The sequence below is a fragment of the Notothenia rossii genome, assembly GCF_949606895.1.
Source record: "Notothenia rossii genome assembly, chromosome: 7".
Classification (NCBI taxonomy): domain Eukaryota; kingdom Metazoa; phylum Chordata; class Actinopteri; order Perciformes; family Nototheniidae; genus Notothenia; species Notothenia rossii.
The window spans coordinates 32,268,699-32,283,919 of record NC_136905.1 but is presented as its reverse complement, the minus strand read 5'-3'; the positions used below and the strand labels follow the sequence as shown (position 1 = coordinate 32,283,919).

Sequence of the window (15,221 nt, the reverse complement as noted above, 5' to 3'; positions counted from 1 at the left end):
GCCTCTGAAAGGTTGAGTGTCTGCCTGTGAGGAAAGGGCACACATAAGGGGCTTTTCCAAAAGGGTTTACTTATTTTCCTATTGTTTAGTCAGTTGTTTTTCATGTAGCCTAACTTTAAAAGTGTCCAAATTAGTTGAAAAATGTCCAGAGAGGTTGAAGAGGTTCCTTAAAGCTGCTGATGCAAAGGATTTTGATGAAGCATTTTTACAGGACAATCAATAGATGTGGTACTTGAACATGGAGCTATTAGCTTTCTGATGGGTTCCTATAAATGAGTTCTGATATAACAATACATTTCCTGAGCCGGAACATGTCTCTGTGTTAGATGTTCAATATAGTCCTGAGGGATAAAATATACGAACCAACAGAATAGAAGTTAGAATACAATAGAAGTTCTACACAGTTTCAAAATGAAAAGGGGAATTACAGTATAATGGACATGTTGTGATCACTTGTGATTTACTCAATATTGAGTTAAAAAGAATTTGTTTTAAGTCTTTCTCGGTGTCTGAGCGCTCATGTTGCTTGCACACTGGACTCCATAGAGTGTTGTAAGGTTAACACATGTTTGTAAGCCAAACCAGAAATTAGATGAATGGCAAAGGGATGTTTATTGGCTTTTGGACTTTAGGAGATGATCAACTTTGGCAAACAACATTTTACATACTACAGGCTTTGTTCAACACGGTAATGTTCTATATTAATTTTGAAGCATTAATGCAATAGCCAGAAGCTTAAAAATGCTTGTGTGAGGTATTTACTGACGTATCTAAACTCTCATGCAGGAAAATATGTATATTTTAAGTTTTCTGTTACCACAGACCAGTTATATTAGGCGTGACAAACCCCATTAAAAAAACCTACTGAAAGACGAAGGAACTCCAAGTTACAAAATGCTAACACATTCCCGGGCTCAATCGTGCAGCACTCTAATGCAAAGTTTAGATTCTGCAAAATCATCATCCCATGTCAGTAAACATAATACTAAATGATAGGAATAAACATGAAAACCATAAAAAAATGAACTGGCAACTCCTCCTCCTAGCAGCGTAGTGACCCTGGCTGCATTATGGGGCCTGTTTGGGTACAGTAAAGTTCCATTCAGCAATGATAAACTGAACTGTGCAAAGCTGGACTGGGATGGGCTTAATGTCTAAGGGCCGGTCCGGACAGAGTGTGTTCCTTTTCCAACATTTCTGGCAGGATCCGCTAAGCGTGTTTAAAAAATGCAGAATCTGAAGAAATTCCACCGGCAAGTATATTCCAATCCCAGTGTAATCATTGTTGTTTCATCAGCCTCACCCAACACTGCAGCTGTCCCAGCATATCTGTGCGTTCATTCAAATTACACCTTAGAGACCAAGATAAATTAGAAGCCTTCCCCAAGTTATTTCCCCTTATAAATAGACTGTCAGCTTTTTCCCCTCCTTTCTGTAGCAGAACAGATCCAGGAGTTAATTTAAACATTCTTTAAGATTAATGAAAGTGGGTTTTGGTGCTTATGCAGTGGGAGTTCTATTTATGGACTCTCTGCTATCCATCATCAGCATTTTCCCGTAAATATTTCGACAGCCAGTTTCTTGTTGTGTCACTGCGTATGTAGGCAATGCCAAAGCAAGAATCGCTCCTCTGTATTACCTCCACCTCTCCAGCCATGCAATCAATTAATATACAGTGGCAAGGGCCTGGACTGGAACAGAAAGTGACTGGTTGCCTGAATGCTTGGAGCAGTCTGATCTATAGTCTGATCTATAGTCGGTCTGATCATCCATTAAAACCACCTTAAAGCAGCCAGCCATTTGCGGAGAGAAGATGGATATGTACTCCAGTTACAAAGAGACAGAAAATGCTGTTTCCCTGCATCACTCTTAAATGTTTATAGAAGTGTAGCCTTGATTACAATTCGCAGTCACAGATGATGCTCTGCTCTTTATTGTGCTACTGTGAGGTGTGTTCTAAGTATAGAAACATAACGGTTGAAGGATAACATAGGAACACAGGAGTAATGTGCGTAATATGTCTACATTAGATTTATATCAAATATTTAGAGAATTTTGCATAGCTGTAACGTAGCCTCATTACACTGTGAAAGCACTCAAATGTACACTCATCTCGGACACACTGCTGGATAAAGCATCCATTTGGAGGGAAATATCTGGCCATTATATCAAGTTGATTTTTTTCTCCAAAAGAACTACCATGTTTTGCAGCTTCAGCGCATATTGGGAGGTGGATACAAGGTTGCTCTGACAGAGAGAGGACACAGAAATAATGAGTTGTGTCTCCAAACATACTGGCGTGTGCACTGTGCATGCTGGTTTGGTCCATGTGCTATAGACAGAAGGGGATATGGCCCACCAGATGTACACTTACAAGGTCAGCAGAGAGAAGTAACAGGGATATGGGCTGGATGAGGATAGAGAAATAGGGGATATGTTCACTAAGAGAATCATCGCCTCCTAAATAACTTAACTTTACTGATCATAGGTTTGATGTCCCATACTGAAGAAAATTGTATACATTCTGTCCTAATTAGTCTATAATAAGTCTAGTCTAGTATAAGCATGGTCTTAGACAAACAAATGCTACCTTACATCTGAGCAAACAAGGACACAGTAGAAGTTGTCTGAAATGGCTCTCTGCTCCATACATTTCTATAGCATGTCCTCTTTCGTCTTGGCAGAAGAAAGAGGACGGAGCCCCCATGTAGACATCGAAGTAACTTCCCTATTTCACAGAAGTATCAAGAAATAGTAAACCAGATATAAGATTCACAAACACAGCATGTCCATGGTGTCAGTGTCTGAGAGAGTTCTGCTCAGAAAGGGCACACGAGAAATGGATCACAACGTTCAGCACTGAAATTCGGCCTGCTCCTGCTTTTCTACTCCAAAATCATCTTTAAAAAGCTCAATTCACGTGCATTATCGGGCTTGATCTTGCCTAAAAACATACGTGATGACAAAAATATGATCTTACATTTGTAGAATGCAGATTTACATGATCACAGGCACCATTCACCTTCAGCATGTGTGTGTGTGTGTGTGTGTGTGTGTGTGTGTGTGTGTGTGTGTGTGTGTGTGTGTGTATGTGTATGTGTATGTGTGTGTGTGTGTGTGTGTGTGTGTGTGTGTGTGTGTGTGTGTGTGTGTGTGTGTGTGTGTGTGTGTGTGTGTGTGTGTGTGTGTGTGTGTGTGTTTGTGTGTGTGTGTGTGTGTGTGTGTGTGTGTGTGTGCATGACTTCTGTAGAATTGCTGAGTTAGTGGCCAGAAACATTATCTGTGTCTCTTTCCTCTTTATAGGCCTCATGGGCTCCATGTACAAGCCGTTTTATATGAGGTCTTGACTGGACTTGGAGACATGTCTCTTATTCTAGGCCTGAATCACTGTTCTGCACTACATATACAACGACTGCATACTGTATATCAGGAGTAAAGCTAAAAGTCTCTCAGGCAGTAATTGGCATCATGAGATCTTATGTGATGTATAAACAGCGGTCGGTGTCAAGTACATTTACTCAAGTACTGTACTTAAGTACAATTTTGAGGGACTTGTACTTTACTAGACTATTTACATTTTGCGATACTTTGTACTTCTACTCCAATACAGTTCAGAGGTAAATGTGTACTTTTACTTTACGACACTTATTTAATACCTTTAGTTACTTTGCAGATCTGGATAAATGATGTGAAATATAATCAAGTCTTAAATCAGACTTTAGTTCCACCTGGAGTAAATTCACAAGCTACCCTGCAGTATACAAAGTCATGAACACTAGCTGGACTTTAACCAGCTTTGAGAACACTTTCATGATCAATCAATATAATCAAAAAATATGATATATGATTCTGTAATGCGACAATTTGCATTATGAGTATTTACTTTCAGTACTTAAAGTATATATTGATACTTTTGTACTTTTACTTGAGTAACATTTGAATGCAGGACTTTTACTTATAACAGATAATTACACTATGGTACTTCTACTTTTACTAGAGTACAAGATCTGAGTATTTCTTCCACTCTGTGTATAACTCTGATCAAACCATGTTATTGGTTGTACACAATCATAAAAACGACTCAGTGTGACTCATATCGAGCATGTAGGTGTATTCTCCCACATATAGAGCTGAGCTGTATACGATGTGGATGCGTACCTCAGCCCCGATCCGTTGTCAAGGGACGCCTGTCTGGGCAGGAGCCCGCCGTGAGGTCTGCTTCTGTCTGACCCTGGTGTCAGGTCTCCTGGGGCTCCCTGGTAGGGGTAGAGAGACGGGTCCTGCAGTTTGGCCTTCTTCCCCTGCGGCCCGCCCTCAAACACACCCCGTACCTGACCGGGCTCCGGGCCGTAGAACCACGCTCCCGACTTGGTGAGGATTTCTTGTTGTTTTCGGCACAAGTTGCATACCCACATAACCTGCAGGGAAGAAAAAGACGGGTGTCAATATTTTTGGAATGGAGGTTGACAGGCACAGGGTGTCTTATAAAACCTATGATGAGCTGGTATGGAGCGATGCGGGTGTTTGATATTTGAAGATGTAACATATCGCTGTTGCTGGGTGAAAATCATTTCACATTCAGAATGTTATTGGGTGTTTCATAAAGTCCCAACTCGTCTGTTTTGAACAAATTCAAATAAATCAACATATTTGGGGGTTTGATTTTTCACCCCGCAGCGACCATATTGATAAACACCATGGACACCATGTTAATGAGGTGAAATATGAAATATTGTACACATGCAGCAAGCAGCCTTCTGATATAGTTGAAATCTAAATATGTAATGTTTATTTTTCATTGTTGTCATACATTTTGAATGTAAGAGTCCAAATTCTACCCTTAAAATCTCCTATTGTAGATTAAACTTATTGATAAGTAGACAAAATCATATAAGTGTTAGTCGACTAAGATTTTCCTTGGACAAATCTAGTACGCATGTTTTCCATGTTGAAAATAAGCAAAATCTAATTATTTCCTAAGATGCTGTACATTATTATTAAACTATTGTTTCTGGAGTACTGAGCTTCTACATGACGACAGAGGCTAGAGTAAGTAGAGAATGCTATTGCAGTTAATGCACCTTGGTAAGATAAATGGAAAGGAATAACATGTTCCTTCTGTTACGGACCGGGGAGATGGAGGTTTGTCCTGCTCTGTAATGTTGTGCCTTTATCTGCTCTATACTGCAGTCCCAGCAGCCAGCTCACCACATTAGCCTCATAAATCCAGGAGCAGATCACTACCACACATGTACAGACAGAAACACACACTAAGCTAAGCTAAGCATGCTGTCGCGACTTGATATGGTTTATTTGTGTTTATTGTTATTTGGTTCGAAAAAAAAAGCTTAACTCACTCATGCCTGAGCCACATGACCACACCTGTCTAGTTAAAAAAGAGCAACTTTAAGTTAAATCTAAGTGTGTCTGAAAGGACTAGAAGCTAGCCAAATGATTGACAGGCCAGACGGCCAGTTGGGCGGCCAAGAGCTACTGCAGCCGCTCGCCATCAACCCCACCCACTCCCTGCCTTTACAGTCCCAGTGCTGAGTCAGTACATTACTGTTATTAGTGAGAGCGAGCTCTGAATGCTGCCTCACCATCACTGGAACTGTGGATCGTCTGTTTTTCAGTAAGCCTTGAAACAAATAAGAATTGACTGATGTGTTATTTCTAGATTAACTGACCTAAAGTGAGCTGGTCTGTGCAGTTAGAGGCTGCAGTTGTTCAAAGGCTGGATTTGTAACCAAAAGCCTAAACCACAACTGCTTATCTCAGGGACTGGCTGGAGCAGAAGCTCTGGGTGATACAAAGTAATAACTGCTGTGGGAGAAACCACAGTATTTGCACCAGCACACAGATCAAACAAGAATTATTATTGGGGTGCATGGGTGGAGTAGATAAATTAGTTGTCTAATTGAATTGCATTACACATGTCAATGCTGATGGGTGGGAAGTCAGTGGGGAGATTATGTCCTTGTCACTGAACTAGTGACTTACTGGTTGGTCACGACAGGGCGCTTGTACAGACATGTGAGGGATTTCACAAACTACCACCACATTACAGCCTCCTCGTGAAGCTCCGAGCTGCCGGATGTCTGTGATCTCCTCAGACTAACAGTGTGAAATAGCAGAAACAAGTAGAGTGTGTTTGGTACTCAGCAGTTATGAGGGACTGAATAGGAAGATATCATTGGGATTGGGAATCAGTGTTGCATATGTGCACATTTACAGGTGAAACACACAAAATAGAAGGGATAAGAAGAGAGAGGATTGTATTGCCCGTAATGATCCCATGGCTGTTACAAATTCAGACTGCCTTGACATAAGTAGGCAGCATACAAAAAGTAAACGGAGGTTTGCAAGGCAATGAAGAATGACACTGACTCAGCAGCTATAGGCTGATATTTCAAATATTTCCTTTTTTTAAGATAATAAAATAAAAGGCAAAAAACACTGCAAAGGCAATGTGCTTTCTTCATCTGCAATAGAGCATGGAATCACAGGAAACATTTCATATGTTGTACAGATGTGGTAATCATCTTAAAACCTACTAATGAAGTATTTAACATTTTGAAAGTAATTCAAAAGGTTTCACAATCACACATCATTTACTGGCCTATGTAACATCGCCCAACAGCCATCAGTGTTAAAGATGGGCTGTAACTGTGCTGACACACAATGGAAGCATGGAGGCTATAAATGGTGCTTTATGTCTCCCAGAGGACAGTAGCCAGTGAGGCCATGACTGCCTCTTTAACTGGGGTCATGTTGAGAGCTCTGCTGTGAACCATGAGTCAGCAGCTAGGACCCAGGAGCCACACAGGCCAGTTTTGTTCAACCACACATCACTTCCTGTACCTGGAAGTTACACACTTGCAGTGCACCTGTAAGACATTGCACACAGTGTACTTTACTTGACATTACCTAAAATTAAAAGTAAGTCTGGGGAATATTTCTCCAAATGGAAGTATCACATGGAGAGGACAATCGGAAGCAGACAATATGTTCTTATTCTGCACCTCCAGTAGCTTAAACATATGAAAAAGCATACTTATTTACTTCTAAATGAATCATTTTCTAAAAAATAGTAATCATTAGCATTAACAAAAAGTTACAAGCATTTCATTTCATTTGTGCTCTATTCATAAAACAGATTATGTGGTTAATTACTCAAATCTGCTCTTCTTTCTCCAGCGGCCCAGTTCTTTCACAGAAAACTGCAGCCTATGACCTATATATTTACCCCAATTAACAGAGTCAGTTGCTCTGCACATCTCCTGTCTGCCAAGAGAAAAAGTAAGGTTAAAGTCACTGCTGGGCTAAATCCTTATTTGTCCAAAGCATTACATGAACCACAAAAGCTGCATTTGAGATGATCTAAACTGATTTTTTAAGCCATGTGGGCCCGAGAGGATATAATAGTTTTATCAACTGATCAACTGTAGAAACAGGGGCCTATCTAGGCTGTGACAATATCTAGGTTGAAATAGTCGTAAGCATTATGAAATGTTATTCTAAATGAAAGAATAAATTATCCAAACATCAAGTCTTATCATAACCACAATGCTGTATCCCACCTAATATGTGTCAGTAACATAAACATTTTTTATTAATTACACTTTTTTGTCGCACTGGCAGAGCCATAATGAGGCTGAAACAGGAAGCAGGCAGTGTGAGGTCAATCTGCACTGACAGGAAACTGTAGTAGCCCTCATTCCCTAATAGCCCACATGGACCCCACAACAGATGCATGTATGCACAATGGCACACACGTATGACAGGCCGTCTAGCTCACAACTCATACTTGGTCTTACAAACAATATCAGAATCTCACATGTACAACACCAGACTCTTTCACACACAGTATCATACCGTCTTTAACGTACTGTCATTCCTTCCTTCATTTACTATCATACTATTATCCATAAATAACTATTCTCTCTCACACACACTATAATATACCCTCATACATACAGGGTTCCTGCAGGTTTCGCCAACTCAAATTTAAGACTTTTTAAGACGTTTTTAAGACCCCTTTGAATAGAATTTAAGACCTATTTCACGGCAAGAAAGTATGAAGGAAAATTGCTATGAAAGAAGAAATATGTTCCATAATTACTTACAAAGTAAATTAATTCATGTTCAACATAAGAACATAACAGTACACAGAACTGTGTTAGCGTGTGAGACAAAAAGTGTATATGTGTGTGTGTCTGTGTTCGGGCTGGGCAATTACTCGTATTTTAAATCGCAATTACGATTTTGGCCTGCCACAAATACGAAAACAGCATAATCGAAAAACGATAATTTAGCTTTGCTAGGTTGTGACAGTGCACTGCAACATATTTGATCTAATTAATTTTAGTCTAATTTATTTTTATTTATCATATTTATATATGTTTAGTAGCTTGTGGAAGTGCGCTCCAAAATATTTATTGATCTTGTTTATTGGCATTTATTATTTTGGTATTATCATTTATTTAATTTATTTTTGTATCGGTTTTTCCGTTGAATTATACGTTCAGGGTAACCAACAGTTAAAAAGATACTGTTCAAATTATTATTTGTTTTAAAGTTCAATAAATTGATGTTTTCAAAGTCAATGAATAATCGTGATATCAATTATTGACCAAAATAATCGTGATTTCTAACATGATTTTTGCCATAATCGAGCAGCCCTTGTGTGTGTGTGTGTGTGTGTGTGTGTGTGTGTGTGTGTGTGTGTGTGTGTGTGTGTGTGTGTGTGTGTGTGTGTGTGTGTGTGTGTGTGTGTGTGTGTGTGTGTGTGTGTGTGTCAAGAGCTATATTCAGATCTCTGCTGCCGTGGTTAAAATCTTTCATCGTTGCCGTTGTATGATTGGTGTTTAACTACGGTATTTAGCGTCGCCATATAGGTTCACAGCACCTCCGCTTTTAGGGTTGACGTCGCCCGGAGGTCCCTCGGTGTTGTTGCTGGAGCTGCTGCACTAGATAACGCTGCACTAGCTAATGCTACATTAGCAAAACAAACGCTAATTTATTTTTGCAAAAGGTGCAGCGGGCTTCAAACACGTTCCCCTCCACTGGTTTCGACTAAGCACTCAATTCGATGTTTTCCAACCAAATACGGTTGAACTTACACTTCCCCATATTTATTTGCAAGTAGATTCGAAGATACCTGAATTTCTGACTGCCGCTAGCTGAAGCTTGGCTGCTAGGTTACTAGCTGGGTGTTCTCCGATAAGGGGCCGGGGGAAAAAAAGTTAGTGATTACTGGTTCCATGTTGATTTATTTCAATACAAATTGTTGGGGGGAACTGAAAGGCTATTACCATACTGGTTACTTTGCAGCCCGGACATTTCCCCCAAAACACATTTAGACGCGATTGCAACACAGAAGTACCTTTCAAATCCGATCCTTTTTAATACCTTCTAAATCATATTTAAGACCTTTTTTATTTTTTTGGTCATATTTAAGACCTTTTTAAGGCCTTAAATTCATATTATCATTCTCTCTCACACTCACACACACACACACACACACACACACACACACACACACACACACACACACACACACACACACACACACACACACACACACACACACACACTACTATACCCTCATACATACTACAATTCCTATCTCACATACACTATCATTTTTTCTCACACACAAAGTTCTCTATCTTGCATACACTACTAGAGTATTATATTGTAGTATAATGTTGTCTGTAAGTGGGAATAATCGTGTTTCTAAGAAAGTACATAAAGGCCATAAATCAAACTTACTTACATACCAAACTGTACTTTCTTAGAAACACTATTATTCCCAGTGAAACTATAAAAAAAAAAAAGATACAAGGCACTTAATGATCTCATACAAGTGTAACATACACAGATTAACACATAGGACCGCTAAGTGTAAACCATAGACTGTATATGTAAAGGTGTAAACAAGGTAAATATAGCTAATGCTAGCTGTGCAATAAGCATGTATACAGGCTAGTATGGCTAACGCTAGCGTGTATGCTAACGCTAGCACGAATGCTAACTCATTTTCTCATTGTGTTTAAACATCACCAAATGCCATCACATAAACACAATACATGTTACTAATCCTTACAGTGTAAGTGTAAGGCTTACACTTACACTTACAGTCATTGCTTTCTGACGGACTTTACCCTTTTACTCTTCAGGTTACATAGGGAAGTAGTAGTCTACTGCCATCGTGGACGGTGTCTGTCCGTCAAACAAAAAACGTAGAGCCAATCAGGAACTGAGAATTTAGTCGAACTTCCTTTTCAATCAAACTCACTTCCTTTTCAATCATACTCTCTCACACACATAACTATTCTTATGCACACACCCTATCATTCTGCTTTATACACATACATACATATATAGTCATTCACATTCACTATTATTACCTATAAGCTATTATTCGGCCTTTCATTCACTGCTATTCTGTTTTAAATATATGACTATTGTTATTAACATACATACATTGTACTCACTCACACACACACACACACACACACACACACACACACACACACACACACACACACACACACACACACACACACACACACACACACACACACACACACACACACACACACACACACACACACACACACACACACACACACACACACACACTTCCCTTCGGCTTAACTCATCACGGCTGAGCGCAGGCAGGGGGTTGGGGGCTGCGGCCCTGGGGCAGGGCCATTTCTCTCTGTGTTTGCACATTTCATAGTCATTGAACCTGCAGCTAAAAATAGAAAGCTAAAACGTAGCACCACCACACGTTGCAAACACCAGCAGAAAGACATATACTCTATTAAATGTGCTATAGGCTGTTTACTGAGGCACTGAATTAAGGGAAACAAACACCCGGTGCCGTGGGATCAATAAATCATTTCCTTTCTAATACTTTCTCTTCACACCGAGGGTGTTTTCAGTGATACAAGAAAATACAGCCTTCCAAAATAAAGTTTGTGGGTCTGCTTAGAAGAGTGAGAATATAAAAAAATACAGCATATACTGAAGCTACTCAGGGACAGTCTTTGCCAGTAAATATGTATCTATTCCAAACACATGCATTGTGGTTAAGATTTTGACAAAACTGTGTATTTTGTTTTGACTAGCCATACCCCATAAATTAATTATGATACAACTATATATATATAAAAAATAATATCTTCCCTTTAGCAATGTACTTTACATTAAAAATATTTCCTGGGGAGTCACGCACACATATACAAGCCACATAGATTTGCAGTAAGAGGGAGAACTGAGCTCTCTCTTGTGGCCAGTAAACTGCACTGCAACATTACTTAACACAGGCTCCAGAGTGAATCAGCAATATCGTTGCAGGCATAGTGCTCAAATAGAAAGGCAGTTTCAAAGTTTTAATTAATTAATGTTATGTTATGCATTCATTTATTTAACATGCAATCATTCATAACAGTATATGAAATAGTTTCACAAGAGGCTGCTTAACATTTAGAGAAGGCCTGTCTGTTGCCAATACTCCTGTATTCATTTGACTTGGGACTTGACATGTGCCCTGTTTTGATTGTACCAGAAATGCAATCTTATTGAATTGTCTTGTCAACTATCTAATGAAGGCAGAAATACCAGGAATGGAACTGGAGATGGCTCATGCTGCAATATTGATGTGGCAGTAAATAACCTGTCATAGGTATCAAATGGCTTTAGTGTTTCTCCCCTTCGCTGAACTGAGGTGAAGTGAAGCACTCATTAAAACCTCATTGTTCAGGGAGTGGAGTTTTCCTCAGTACATCCTGTTCTGGACTGGGTCCAGTTTAAGCACAAAGGCAAAGATACCATACAAAACATGCCTTAGCAAATTTAGCTCCAGGCTAGTCAAGTGTGATGAGCTGCAATGCAAAACATCAGAATGCATAATTATGTAGGCCTAAGGTTAATCGAGAAAGGTGTATCTATAAATATGATATAGATAAACATAAGTATTTTTGTATAAAGTGCACAGTCCTGTATAAAGTAAATCCAAATAATAATTTGAAATGTTTTGTTGTAGGGTGATTACATCTGTCCAGTGGATTTTTAGGGCAGTTCTCCAGAATAAAAGTTAACACCATTTTGGTGTGATTCATTTGGCTGACAATGAGAATGAAATGGGAGCGCCTTCATTCACATGCTCCAACACTGACTGCACGTGGTGAATTACATTTTAATGAGCTTCTAATTTTAGTGTGCGCGCCAGTAATAATAATAGACTTGATGAATATTTATGTTCCTCGTTTGAAGTTCAGAGACATGAGGAAGAAGAGGGAATTGCATACACCCAACTGCTTCACACAGAAATGGTGTCAGACACACCCGCTTTAGCCTTTCTAAGATAGAACTACATGTGTTAAAAACATTTAAACAGATACAAAGTGACCTCACTTAAACAATATGTAATTTTCGGCAACAAAATAAATCACGTATGCAAAATATTACATTGATATGATCTTCAAAATGCGTATGCTAAATCTTTTTCTGACGGGTTTTCCAGGATAAATTACAGCAGCACACATTCCAGAGGGAGTGCAGAAATGGTCACATTTCTGACAAACACGATGACCGGTAAAAACGCGATGCAGTCGCAGCTTCATGCTCTCTCAGCTTACCCATGCTGCCGTTGAAGGGAATCACTGTTCCAAAAAAAAAATCGCCGTTTTCTAGTCCTTAAAATGTAGAGACGACTGTCCGCGTCTCCTGGAAAAAAGGAATAAGCAGCCGACCTTCAGCACCGCGGACAGCTCCCGTCCTCACAACAAGCTGCCTGCCTGCATGCCGGACAGCGGCTGCTGGAAACACCGTGAAGGTTACACCGGGGACTCAAGTGACAATATCCGATCCGACAAAACAAGGCAGTCTCCGTCTTCGTCTCTCAACGGAGAAATATCAGTATCCACAGACGTCAATTCAATTGAATGAATAACGGATTTCAATCTACAATCGTTACACTGGATCCATCCAACCGTGCAAAACAATCCTCAATGTCAGTAAGAAGGAGCCGAGCAGTAACGCGTCAAATCACGCTGTTTCCCAGCACCGCTGCACGAGTTCCTCCGTGCACCCAGAGTTGATGAGAGCTCATTACATATGCGGCGCGTCCAGCTCCACAGCCCGACACAGTGGAGCAGCGCGGCTACGCAGACGGCTGGCTGCACTGCTTTACGTTGAGCGCTAACAGTCACACTAAGCCATTTCCGACCCAGCCTGTGCATCGAGTGCCCACATTCAAGCTTCATCAGAAACACAACCCAGCTGCTGACATCGCCACAGTTAGGTAGCCTGGTTCTCTTTATGTTGTCAGACAGCTGCAGAACTATGGAGCAATGAGGTCACAACATGTGAAGAAAGCTGCGATCACGTGTTTTAGGAATACTTTTCTCGCATATGTGGGTAAAAAAAAGCCTTGGAAATGTTCACGTTAGAAACTGTAAGATCATTTCCAATTTTAAGTTGCTTAGCACCAGGGAATTATTGAGCCATACAATGACCATATCAATTAGGAATGTATTAGAATTGGGAGTAGTGGGTATTGCCAAAACAAATCAAGCTCCCAAATTAGCTATCTGACAGGTAGAAGTATTTTCAAGTGAGCTTGCCCATCATCTTTCCTAACTGCAGCATAGGTAGGGTAAAGCTAAATATGTTACCCTTTAAAAGTCCTTGTGAAGCCAATTCGGAAAATGCAAACAAAGAAAACTAAGATACAAATGCACATCCTTTTGTTTTCAAACTCCGCAGCATATACCAAAATAAATCATTTCAACAGAGATATCCGATCAAATCATAACATATTTAATAATATTGATTGACAGTCATTGAAAGAAACATACACTAAAATTAAATTCAGTTATCTTTATGTTGGTCATTTCGGAGAGACCTAACCCCTAACCCATAATATGGTATCAACTAATCTCCCTGTTATCCTTCACAGATATATGTATTAATGGCTATTCACTAAAATGCTGTTTTACACCGAACAAGAAGCCTATAAAGAGCTGTAGGACTTTGCATTGTTTAGTAGAAACGTTAAGGGGCCAAAAAGCACATGTAATGTCTTCCAGAGTCACACATGACTTTCTCCCAAGAGACAGTTGATTCCTCAGGCCCGAAGCAACATCAGAGGAAATAAGGGGCTCCACTGAGGAACTCTAAAGACGACACACAGTGTATCTGTACCAAAGGGATTTTATATTTGTACCTCCTAAGTGTCACACTTTGGTTTTTCAAGTATCAACTGTAGAGGCTGTAAGCCAGTTGGTGCAACGAATGAGCAGTGATTGTTATCACAAGAGGTATTCTATCCGCGTTTTTGTATCAATTATTCAGCTTGTTGTGATAAGGCACAGGGAAATCAAATGAGTAGATTCATCTCAACATTACGTTACATTATCGAGCAGAGCTGTGAGTCATTTTGGTCAGAGATTTCACTCCTTTAGGGGCAGTTTAACTCTCAGTCCCTCTATATCATATTCCAGTGTGCCATAGCTGTGCTACCGGTCGCAGACATAGAGACTTGTAAATATTCAATGGTGTTTCGCAGAACAAGATCTCTCTCGCCACTGTTGTCACCATCTGTGAGAGAGGGAAAGAGTCGACGGATGGAAAAAGGGCAGGTTTCACCACTGCCACCTCTTTCACTGACACACAATATTTCAGACAAGCTGGTTTGGGACACCAAAATGTGGCAGAGTAATCAAAGCTTCTGTCCATCTGCCACTACAGGCATGAACACACAAAACAAGTCATCATCAATCAATATCACAAAAGTCCTAGTAAAGTGCTGTGTATCACAAACTCACAATTAAAGCCCTGTGTTTTCTGGTTTGGCTAATATTGTTCAGCTAGCATAAAACATTTAAAAACCACTATACACTACTGATATATTGATAATATAAGGACAACCAAACAATAAGTACATTTACATCTGGGTTGATAAAATGCACAATGTCTGTGCAATGCCCTAGTTTAGTAATAGGGGAAAGCGTTGAATCTGGCATCATGGTGGTAACATTCTTACTCAACACATACGCAATATCGAGGTCGGCAAAAAAGATCAAGGTCATATCTTACCGTTAGTCGATAAAATAAAAAGGATTTAGGTCATTTCTTTGTATCATAAGATAGGCTGATGATATATATATTGTGACAATATTCTTTTATTGTATAGGGCTTTTTGCTTA

General features: G+C 39.8%; 1 protein-coding gene across 32 annotated transcripts in view; it reads right to left on the bottom strand.

Annotated features, from left to right (window-relative positions):
• The window catches only part of rims2a (regulating synaptic membrane exocytosis 2a), a 145,502-nt gene that overhangs the window by 87,362 nt on the left and 42,919 nt on the right, over positions 1-15,221 (bottom strand). For 30 of the 32 annotated variants that reach the window (XM_079641463.1, XM_079641436.1, XM_079641425.1 and 27 more), the window contains one exon: positions 4,159-4,418. In XM_079641463.1, coding sequence (XP_079497589.1) covers positions 4,159-4,418 — 260 coding nt within the window. Of the gene's footprint in view, positions 1-4,122; positions 4,419-12,650; positions 13,164-15,221 lie in introns of those variants that run through there. The other 2 variants (XM_079641444.1, XM_079641457.1) reach the window with 2 other exon arrangements.